Source organism: Aedes aegypti, chromosome 2 (assembly GCF_002204515.2).
Source record: "Aedes aegypti strain LVP_AGWG chromosome 2, AaegL5.0 Primary Assembly, whole genome shotgun sequence".
Lineage (NCBI taxonomy): Eukaryota > Metazoa > Arthropoda > Insecta > Diptera > Culicidae > Aedes > Aedes aegypti.
In genome coordinates this window covers 374,534,777-374,546,893 of record NC_035108.1, presented here as the reverse complement: position 1 = coordinate 374,546,893, position 12,117 = coordinate 374,534,777, and the positions used below count along the sequence as shown (strand labels likewise).

At 35.6% G+C, this 12,117-nt stretch overlaps 1 protein-coding gene across 2 annotated transcripts in view; it reads left to right on the top strand.

Annotated features, from left to right (window-relative positions):
* LOC5572431 (transmembrane protein 65) overlaps positions 1–12,117 on the top strand; it is a 71,780-nt gene that overhangs the window by 26,430 nt on the left and 33,233 nt on the right. For both annotated transcript variants that reach the window (XM_021846728.1, XM_021846727.1), the window contains one exon: positions 3,257–3,298. In XM_021846728.1, the coding sequence (XP_021702420.1) occupies positions 3,257–3,298 (42 nt within the window). The remainder of the gene's footprint in view (positions 1–3,256; positions 3,299–12,117) is intronic.

Here is a 12,117-nt window from a genome sequence, read left to right as displayed (position 1 = left end):
ATTTCAGTTGGATGATCAAATATATTATTTTTTCAATTATTTTTAATTCATTAGATTAGAAGGGCCCAGATAGTCGTAGCGGTAAATGCGCAGCTATTCAGCATGACCATGCTGAGGGTCGTGGGTTCGAATCCCGCTGGTCGAGGAACTTTTCGTAAAGGAAATTTTCTCGATTCCCAGGGCATAGAGTATCTTCGTACCTGCCTCACGATTTACACATGCAAAAATGGTCAATCGGCAAAGAAAGCTCTCAATTAATAACTGTGGAAGTGCTCATAAGAACATTAATATGAGAAGCAGGCTTTTTCCCAGTTGGGACGTAACGCCAGAAAGAAGAAGAAGAAGATTAGAATAATTCAAAAAGTTGATTACAAATTTTAAAATTAGTTAATTCACTAAATTTCAAGAGGTCTCTTTTGGACCTTCAATAACAATTCAACTCATATATTAGCTTGAGATCTATTACCATTGAACTGAGATTTATAATGAGAAAAGTTTTTAATTCAATAAATGAATTGTAATGAGATCACATGAATAATTTCTCCATTTGAAAAATTCTTTAAAAATTGAAGGAAAAAATCTGAATTATGTTGTGAAAACCTGAATTGGTCAAACTCCATCTTACTAAATCAGAGACTGGATTCTATCAGAACTTTATCCATGATTTTACGAAAAGCTTGGTCAGAACTCTCACAATATATTGAGCTGGATTCGAAATACAAAATTGTGTTAGTTTTGAGCAGAATGTGTATGACACCTTCGTCAGGATTCTTGTAGATTCCAGGGGAGAATTAATCTCGAGCGTGGTTCTGATGAAATTCTTGGCACAGTATCCTGTGCAAGAGGTTCACTTAATCCTGAGCAGGATACTTTTAAAATCTTGGACGAGATTCTCACATGATTCGGAACCGTCATAGCGTCCTGGACAGGATTTCTAAATAATAGTAGGTGGGGTTTTGACAGAATACCATGCAGATTGCTGACATAATTAAAACCAAGATTCGTAAAAAAACATCATTCGCACAGAGTTCATGATCGTTTTTTTTGGAATTCTGTGTAATCTCCGAGTCAACATTTTGGTAGGTATAACTTTTGTGTTACAATTCTATACCAATGAAATCAATCGTATAGAATGCACAGATAGGTCATATACCTACCAAAGTAAAAACTGTATACGCACTTCTGATTTTAACGATTTTTATGAGAGAGTAGTATAAATCTGCCATCAGTTCACATTACTCCACACAATCCCCAACTTGCGTAGAATTAAACCTAATCCGCTCATGTTTATTAAGCCGTAGCCATTATTACCACATCAAAGTAACGAGTGACACACGGCGATGAGCCACAGTGCATCGCCCTCATACGATTTGATCCATACATCTAAACAACCAACGGCGTTAATGAGTCCCTTGTCATCCATCGTGTCTCCCATTAATCATACTCACGTTCTAGTAGTTGGGGTTTAAGTGGGGAACACTGATGAACGACGATGTCATTGGGCTCGTACAATAATCACGTTAGCTCATTTTCCCACATGCTGGGACTCTTTTCCTATCTTGCAACACATTGTGAGCTCACCACCATTAATACACCTCTTCTTTATAAAATATAAGTTTCATTTTTTTTTTCTATATTGCTATTGCATTCTAGTTCTAGTTTAGATTGAATTGTCATTGTTGCAATTCAACGCTAATAACGTTTCAAATTGAATATCCCCGACCAAGAAAGTTCGATACTGCTAAGGGCTTACGTTGTTATTGAACAGGCCTATTACAGCTTACGGAGTATCTATCGCAAAGTCGAATGGAAGCTAATGCGGTATTTACTTTATGGGCGAAAGCACACAGGAAACTAAACGATACCGTTTATGATACTAGGGAAATACTGCTGGAAGTCAAGTTCCAGAAAAGAAAATGATAACGTTTAACACCCAGCCATAATGTTCCGGAAGGCTGGCAGCTACTGAAATTTTAATCCTCATCAAGGAGTAAGCCATAGGTAAATTGGTTTTGGGTTGAAGGATGAGTACTAGGATAAATCTGGCTTCTCGAACTGATTCGGTAACCCCAAATGATATCAAAATGCTGTCATATTGATAACATGTTTTGATGAAACTTTTAACAAGTTTATATTATTTTGATATTTTTATTTGAAGTTGCAATTAAATCCTGCATTCCTGCATATTAAAACTGATAACTTATTCTAATAGTTTCAACAAACAACTACATAATTAGTTGTAATTTTTTATCAATCATATTAAATTATGTTACCAATTCTGATAGAAATTTTTGATCTCAAGTTCTGATGTGATTGTTGTTGACTCGATCAGAATCATAGAAAACAATAACAAAGGTAGAAAGCAATATTGGTAATTTTTCAGAGGAAAAGCACTCAGTTTCAAACTAAGTTTCAATCTAAAATTGGAAAAGCAGTCTGTGATGCCATGGGGAATAATCAGGAAGGAATTCAAAAGAAGTAAACATAATTTTATATTAGTATGTAGAATAGGGGGAATGTTCCACCTCGAGTTATTTCGTTTCCAAACTAAAAGAACAAAAACTGTATAATATACGTTGAAGCAGGAGATGAACAATAAACTACCATACGAACAATAAATACCACACAATGACTTCAGAGCAGCAGAAAAAAAATACTTATCTACAAAGCAATTTATCTCGTAGCTCTATACGCTTCGCGTTCGGAAAGCTTTTCCACGAATCTACAAGTAATTTCGTGTCTTGTTTTATTATGAATTATTTCCGTTTCTTTCGTTTTCAATTTTCCTGCCCGTGGGCGGGTTGTTCGTATTTCAGGCTTCGCTATTGTTTGTGAGCATCTGCGCTCTTACTGTTTTGGCAATGGAAACGGCGTTTGGCGGAAGATTCGCAACCGCAGGCTCATGCTTGGGAGAACAAACGCTTATCAATTAATTATGCTTTAATTAGAGCTTGTGTCCTGACTGGAGATTACTCCTGTTTGGCTTCGTCTAAAATCTGCTGAGCTGCTTACCAGGCATTTTCAGATGTTCTGTACAGGTAACTATAACCATAAGCGTTTATGATTGTAAATATAATCAAAGAATGATGGAATACTAACTTTGTAACAGTTTTATTGCATGTGAGTTCTTGTGTGCCATCTAACAATACTAAAGCCTGGGTGGAAGGATCAGAAATACAGGACTGAAAACGAGCAGTCTTACTAATTAAGCTTTCATCATTTTTTTCCTTTTCTTCCTAATGTGGCCAACTTGCAGCGGAAACAGTTCCAGCTCCAGCGACGAAGGATTTGATGAAACGTGAGTACTTTTATCTTCTTGTTACATTCACACAACGAAAAAAGAAACTACAAAATGCTATACAATACGAATTATTCCGAGATTTTCTCGAGGGTATTTATCATCGTGCGCAAAGTGCACGTCAGTTCAATTTATGTGGAGAGCTTTTGGAATGATTTACTTATTTGAATTGAAATTTGTATGAACAAATTGCGGGCGAATCGAGCAGAACCGGATGCAAATTTTTCCCAACTTCAGCTGCGTACGCTGGCTATTCTGGATCACGATAATACTTTCAGGCGAAATCCATTAGAATAAGCTCTACGGTCGTCACTCTAATGCATCATGTCTAGTCCTCGCTACTAAAGGTGACAGCGAAAGCAGAACACAATGCATTTTTTCCGAGTTGCATCGTTTGCTTATCTTTATGCGAAATACCATCAAAAAGGATATTTACTTTCACCTCCAAATGACTATGGTTGTGAAGCTTCTACCGCTGCATAGCATTGCAGGGCTGGTCTCTTTTAACTTTTATAATGCGTTGGGAAAATACCGCCTACACGGCAAAACAAATAGATTGTAATATCACGCCATTTTAGCTGCGCATCAGTCCTTTCATATGATGGATATATGATGGATAATTACGTCATTTAAAAGTTTAAAACCTATCGAGGTTTAGCAATTGTTAGAACATGTTCGACAAGACGACAAAAAAGATGTAAACATTTGACCGGAATTTGAACCCTAGTCTAGCGAGTGAGAGCTTCGTCCGATACTACTCGGTCATCTCACCACGCTGAAGAAAGTGAGCTAAACTTGATACATGTTTTGTGTTGCTACTCAAAATGGGTTTCTTGGCGTTTCCGTCAATCTGATTACTTTTTGAGCGGAATATTGGTGTAAAATGGATGTAATCGAATTCAATTACGTCCGAATCTTGAGACATACTCAAAAATAACATTGGCCTTTTTTTTCTGTGTTTGCTATCACAGGTAAAATTGGTCAACAATGACACCTATTCACTACGAGGGTTAAGAGACTTGATTACTATTTTAAAATAACTCACTAAAAGCCTTTTTATGCAAAATCTCTAAAATATGTTTTTTTCAATCAAAATGAGCCCATTTTTTTTCTTGCTGGAAGCACAATAAATTATTGGTTAAGGATCTTTTGATTGAAAAAAAACTGCTGAATCAGTCAGAAGCGATTCCATTGACCACATACACCGCCATTATGCGAGAAATTCTCAAAGAGTATCTGCTAGAGAGTTTTACTCCACGGATAAAAAAAACAGGGATTCGGGATTTTTATGTTTGAAATCCCGGGATTTCCCGGGGCTAATCTTAATTATTTAAAAATAAGTATGAATTGGTCGAAACTAATTAAAGTTTAAAATTTTGATGTTTTATGGAACATATAGGTAAAAAAGGGAGATAATTTTAACATGTGTATTGTAATTTTTGTTTGTATCATTGTTCACCTTTTAGTTATCTTTAAGTGTCAGCTGTTATTTGTAGCTTTATGTTAAGAACTTGTGGGGTTTTTATGCATATTTGTACACGGTAACTACTTATTTTATATCTGCTTTTCCCCACCACACTTCATGGAGACATATTTGTCAGATGAAGATTACCATATAAAATAAATAAAAATACTGTAACCGAACTGTACTTCTATACTTTTCAAAAAGAAGTTTTTGTTTAATAATACGATGGATAATATTTTGACGCTTTTGTTTATCTTCGGCAAAGGATCACTTCCATTATTCACTGGCTTTAGGGCATTAAGAGCCAAATTGTATGAAACTTAGTAGTAAGATCACTTGTATACGAGGCATATTGTTCCAAAATATGGGCCCAGTGGCTTGAAAAACGAAATCATTGTCGAATCATTGTCGCGTATATATCACTTTAGTGCCTCTTGTTCTATCAAAATATTTTCTTTTTTCAGGATCATACTTCTTTCAAGAAAATAAACACTACTTTTTGAAATTATATTGAAAATTTTATGAGTCGATCTTCCCCAACTTGATATAAACACATTGAACCATACTAATATAAAACCACCTCAACTCTCAACTTCCGCATGCTTCCCATTCCATAACTATCACAAACAAGTGTCAAAGCATTTTTCGACAGCCCAAGAATACATAACATATGTCAAAGAGGTGTATAGGTGACCTTAATCATTTAAGACTTAAACCTATAAACATTTTGCATGCTAATAATGTTTACATTATAATATTGAGAATTCTCGCGATTTTTGGAAAATATTCCATGGATATCCCGGACATTCTCGGAGCCAATCCCATGGAGATTTTAGATTGATATTCTTAGAACAACTTCTGAACGAAAAAGGATAACGATTTATTTTGTTCTTAAACGCTAACAGTTGGCGCCAGCGGCAAAAAGTACAGGTACCGTAATCCGGGGTAACATTGATCAGCGGGGTAAAATTGATCGCAATGACCTTCTTCGTAAAAAGCTCGAATCAACATTTGTTGATGAAATATTTTCAATGCATGAATGGCGATTCTCTTTCTTCTAATCATGAGCTAATAAACAATAAGGTTTTTGCGAAAATAAAGTTGTGTTCATGCGTAAATTTTTCAACTTTTGTAAACAATGATTTTCATGATTATGGATGACACCATAAAAGAATCATGTCTCACATGAGTTCTGTAAACGATATGAGCAAGAGAAATGCGGTTGTTACTAAAAATGACATCGCCGAAAACGACTCCGTTGTCAAAATATTCATAAATATGTTCAATAAAACATAATTCACTAATTATTATAAAGCGTGAAGAATTTCCTTAGGAAATTGCATATATTTAGGCGTATTCTACAATTCAAGGTGTTTTTAATTTTAAAATAACTCAAAAAGTAAATGACTTATAAGAGTTTGACCTTCATATTCGGCTTCAGGGACCATGATTTTAGTAAGTAATGATATTTTCAATATTACCGAACGATGTTTTCATGGTGTGATCAATGTTACCCCATATCAGCTAAATCAAAAACTCACTTAAAACATTTTTTTAAACATGCTTTAAACTTTCAGAAAACAAAATACAGTACATAAACACAAACAATGGGTGGCAGTACTTGTTTTAAAAATATAAAATTTGCAACACATGCATTTTCAAATCAAATGTTAAAGAAATATTCAAATAAATGATCAATGTTACCCCGGATTACGGTAACAACCTTTTAAACATTCAGCTTCATTCACTGGCCGCCGAGCGACGACACTGTTGTTTGGATTCCATTCACTTAGGGTGCCGGTACCAATGGTTGTAATGTACCAGTAGATTGGACTATGGAATAAAACGTACATTTTTCGATAAAAACGTCATGTGCTATTTTTGGTGGATAGATCGCCTCTAATTTAGTCGATTTGTCAAATTTCAGCTTTTTATCTTATCAAAAAGTCATATAAATAATTAAGTTTACGTGAAAAATTGGCTCCCTTGCACCAATAGTAGCCGTCGTGTTCCAGCAGTGGATTGGTTGGAAGCAGTTTTTAAAATGGATGTATAAAAATGATGAAAAGCCCTAGAGATGATCTTTATGCTTCATTCGAAAGATATTTATTGCTGTTCCGAGGGAAAAATGTTAAACCTACGTAAAAATTTACCATTTTGTTAAAAATTCCTTGTATCATTCCCGAACGTCTACTACTGGAGCACTAGCGCAACTACTGGAACACGTAAACCAATAGTGGCTCAAGCGATTTTATGTTAAAAAATTAGTTTTATCACTTTTTTTATATTTTTCCCATATAGTAGAGGTTGAAATCTTTCTGTTGAGGCCAAAAGATCTCTGTTAGGGCTTTTCGTTATTTTGTTATGATTTTTTATAGCTTAGGTAGTCCACTATTGGCACCGGCACCCTATCGCACTACGCTGGATTCTCAAATTTCTCAAACTTTCAACACAAGCGCATGGAAGAATGGTAGTCGATAGTTGTCAAAACGTATGGAAAATAATGAAAAACGTAGATTACTTGCAATTAGGAAACTGGATCAAAAAAGTAGTATTTAGAAATAAAGTGTAAAGTGAATACATAACTTTTTGTGTTTAGTTCATCTTCCGTGGATTTTGTTTTTACTATCACTGAAAAAGAGCCATCTATTGCCTTTTCAGCTTTGAATATCGCCCTATTACGTCACTTGGACCTTTAAATTTAGGTCATAAAGCTCGTTTGAATATGTTGGCGCAATATGACGTAAGTTCAGTGATGAGAAAAGTACTGGAGCAAACATTTACCGCCTCTACATTTACATCTTTCTACCCGACCATCAAAATCCAAAGCAAACCATAACCGTTCAAAACAAAAAAATGTCACGGCTCTTCAAAACTGTAATCTTCTTCAACGTTTTTCAACCCCGAATGCGAAATGACTCGAGCACAGTGGTGACACGATTTTTGCGGTTTTCGGGGTTTTGCATTTTTGCTCGATAAAGGTAGCATGAAATTGAACTTGTTTATATGTATCGCAACGGAATTTTTGTGCTCTTTCTGTTAGAGCTAATAGATTTCAATTAGTTGAAAACACTAGCGAAATATTAGCGATTGAATGATTTAACACTTTTTTCAATCATTCACCTTGGAATGCCTGCCCGAAAACGGTCATAGTGGAGATACAAAAACAGTCAAGCAGTGTGTGAACCGTTGGCAGCGCAACGCCTGATGGTATTGATGCTGCTGCTGTTTTGTGTTTTGGTTGAATGGCAGAATCGATGAACTGTGGTGAATTGTGGTCACAGTTCCCAAGACTGCGTAAGTTTACATGATTTTCTTTATTCCGACGTAATTTTATTGGATTACATCAATTTTCCAATAATGTTCCCCTCGAAATAGAAACGAAGTCGCTCGATGAAAGGGCCAACAAGCCCCATTCGACCAACAGTGCACAACTTGTTTAAATTTATTACTGCTCTATTAGATGACTGAATTTACATAGAATTCATAAAAAAAATCTGGAATAGCCTTCGAATAACATTATTACTGAAAATCTTGGATAAACCTTTGTTTACGTCCGTTGAAAAGGATTGAAGAGTTCCTTCAAAAGTTTCTCGTAGAATCTCTAGAGCAGGGCTGCACACCCCCCCAGGTCGCATTCGGTCTGCGACGTCATTTCGTACGGCCTACAAGCAGTTTAATGACTCTTCTAATATATGGCCCGTTGAATATTCTACTAATTTAAAGGTAGAACATACTAAGGATCATTATTTATCGTTTTAGTATGGTAAATTGGATTTCAAAACTTGTTAATTAACTTTATATCATTCATAATGATCTGATTTGAAAATACTGTAAAATTCAGCTGCACTTGAATAAGCACTCTTTTAAATAGGCGTTAAAATTATTCTACACATGAATCTAGTTTGCTCATTTGAGGTTCCTAATGAGAAATCATAATTGGAATAATTTTATTAAGATTATAAGAACAATTTGCCATGACTTTATTTCAATATTTGATTAGAAAAATTGAATCAAGCTTAAATTAAATATGATGGGAGAAAGCTAAATTAGTCGAAAAAATATCGTTGCAAAGACTTCATTCTTACAAAATCTTCAAATCAATAATTATAGCGAAATGCTGAGTAACATTCCTACAAAAACATTAGCGTTATTTCTCAGAATTATTAAAAATTAAATTTTAAAAATATTCTGGGCAGGGTTTCTAAATAATCCTGGAGGTTTTCTGCTCGAATCTGTCTAAGATTCACAGATTTCAGAACAGCATTTTAGAAGATTCTGAGGAACAATTCTTAAAGAAAGCTGCGTTAAATGTTCCCAAAATATCTTCACTCACGATTCTCAGACAAAATCCTGAGTAAGATTCTTGTAATATCATTGACATGATCTTGATATAAAATTTAGAGAAGGATTTCCAATTCTTGAACAAAATTCTGACGTAATATTGAACACAACTCTCTCACTGGATCATTAGATAATACTGTGAGGAATTTTTACTGAATCCTTACTGTTTTTTTTTGTTCAAAATAATTTCGCTTTTTTAATTTGTTTTAACAACATAATATAAACGCTTTGGCCCGCCCGCAATATTTTTTCTAAAATTTGGCCCGTGGCTCAAAACGGTTGGAGAGGCCTTGTTCAGGCCAGCAGCAAGCCACCGTGATATTTCAACCAAGCACCGCACCAGTGGACGCACAATACCTCATGCTGCCGGCCACAAACACTTCATATTCACCACACTTTCACACCACAACCTTATACTCACCTCAAAAGCATACCATTCAATATTATTCATAACTAAAAACAAATAGAAAAGGTTAGAGATAGCATTATTATTCAATTAACTTTCTACTTACCATCGAGATCATTCCAGATCCAAACATTAAATTTGCATTTTTATTGTTTGTCTATCTTGCATTGTGGCATTGTCTGACAGTTCGAGAATATTCAATCCGTCAATTGTATAACAGTTTAGACACAGCACATCATTGTGTACAACAATGCACATCGAGAATATTCTATGCAAGTACAATAAGGAGGACTATTGATACAACACTATGTAATATACCAAATCAGTCTGAAATAAATCGTGAACTAGAACTTATCTCTATAGTATTAATTATTCCCTACCGGATCGTATCCGCGGGAACAGGCCTGCTCTATTACTGTAAGTACTGAAGGAATTCCTCAAAAAGTACCTGGGAAACCTGAAGACTTATTCTGATGAATCTACGGTTTGATTCTAGAACAAAAGCTGAACAGCATTTTTGGGGAAAGGTCATAGTAACGACTTCCTTCGTAAGGAAAATAAAGCCGTTGGTCCCGAAATGGACTAGCTCACGGTTAAAAATCTCGTTAATAAAGATAAAAAAATGAAGAATAAATGGCTTAGAAATTCATAGGAATCTTTGGAGAAACCTCTCGACTAATATCTGGAGGAAATTTTAGAAAAATGAATCCGAACCGAAAACTTGTATGAATTCCTTGGTGAAGCCATGGAAGAATCACTGGAAAGGCCATTGTTTCTGTTTCGCCTCTTATTATAGTATATATACTATTTTTAGACTATCCATCGCTACCAGCCCTGTATTTGGAATCCTTTCTATTCATTACTCTTTTTTTATAGCTGAATGCCCGTGCATCATAAGGACAAAAGAAGAAAAAAGAATTGTAATGAGAACGCTCGTCATGTGTCAGAACCAGTTGACGATACAGAAAAAAAGTGCAGTAAAGCGAGTTCACGTTACTTGAATAGATGACGAAACCACCCACCCACATTCCGGTTCGAATAGCTGCAATTGAGTGGGCAGACTGCGATGATGATTGCTTCATAGCCCTTAAAGGGCGCTGCCTTTAAGATAGAGTTTATTCTCTGGGAGGAAAAAAGAAATTTACATGAATCAAAAGCAAAAACGCAGGTTCATGCAATGTTTCTCAGTGATGAGATTTTTGTCTTAGTGAAATTTTTTAATTATTTAAAATTGATTTGAAAAGTATAGAAACAGTTGTGTAAGTAGATGATCGATTATTTATTTCCGTGTCATTGGCAATTATTTGTGCATTCAATGAAAATTTGTGCATGAAATAAAAATGACTTTATTCAAAATTAATCACACTTCTGCTTTGATTGCATTCACACCTTTGATATTTCTGTCGCTTAAGTTGTGTGCTTATAATCAGATGCGAACGGAAGAAATGGCTTATAATAGGCAAAATACTCAAGATTTAATCCTATTTAAAAGCAAATGTGAGCTCTTCCCTTTCACAGGCCGTGCTTGAGACTGAAAAGTACACTGTTTGCCTTTGAAGCTAATGTGGATGCAGTTGGGTATGGCACCTTTAAATTGCCATGTGGAACCTGTGATGGCGACAACGATGATGATGATCAGCATTAAGAGCACGCCAAGATTCTATGCTATGTAGGAGGTATTTTATACCTAAAGCAAAATTGAGCATCAAGCATGCATAACCACTTTCGCCCAGTACTTAGCAGTTTGGGGGCCCTAATAGACTTAACCTCTAACATACAGCTATTCAGCAAGATCATGTTGAGGATGGTAGATTGTAATCCCGTTAGTCGGAGATTTTTAGAGTTGGTAATTTTCTTTACATCGCAGCACTTAGAGTATCTTCTGAACCGGCTTAAAAAATATAATTTAATAGCTGTGGAACCTCTTAGGCAGCGAAGCAGGCTCTATCCCGGTAGATACGTAACGCCAGAGAGAACAAGAAGTACATTGCAGTCTCTTTTGCACTCCTGCTGGTGGTAGATTGGTGGGTGCTAAGTCTGGAAAGAAGGTTCGGCCACTCGAGACGTGCGGTTGAAACTCTTCAAACGGTGAAAAATATAAACGATGCCGCTTTGCACTCTAGGGTGGTCGCAATCGGGAAGGACTGCATGGTGGCAAAACATAGCCTTGGATGCTTGGTCATAGGTTAACTATGCATGAGAATAGCTACAATGTGGTTACAAGTGCAGCTCTTTGGCTCGACCTCGAATAAGCAAATAGGAAATGTAAACATGCCTTCTTTCGATGAGTTTGTTTTCCCGCTGTTTCATCCCTGGGAATACTTTAACAACAATCGAACCGTCTCATAGTTTTTGTTTGTTTAAATGAAACAAATATGCGTTTATGAATGCATCAGCTGTTTAGCATCAAATTTTTCGTTTCAAAGCATATTAAATTTATCATTATTTGTTCTACCATTTTGGGTTTGTCGTTCGAACTAGACGATCACAAACGTAAATTGTGTCCTTGTATGTGAATCTCAGTTTCATATGATGCATTACCAACCGACATTACTGTGTCATGCAATTAAGAATGAAATTATACATTGGCTCATAAGCTTACAC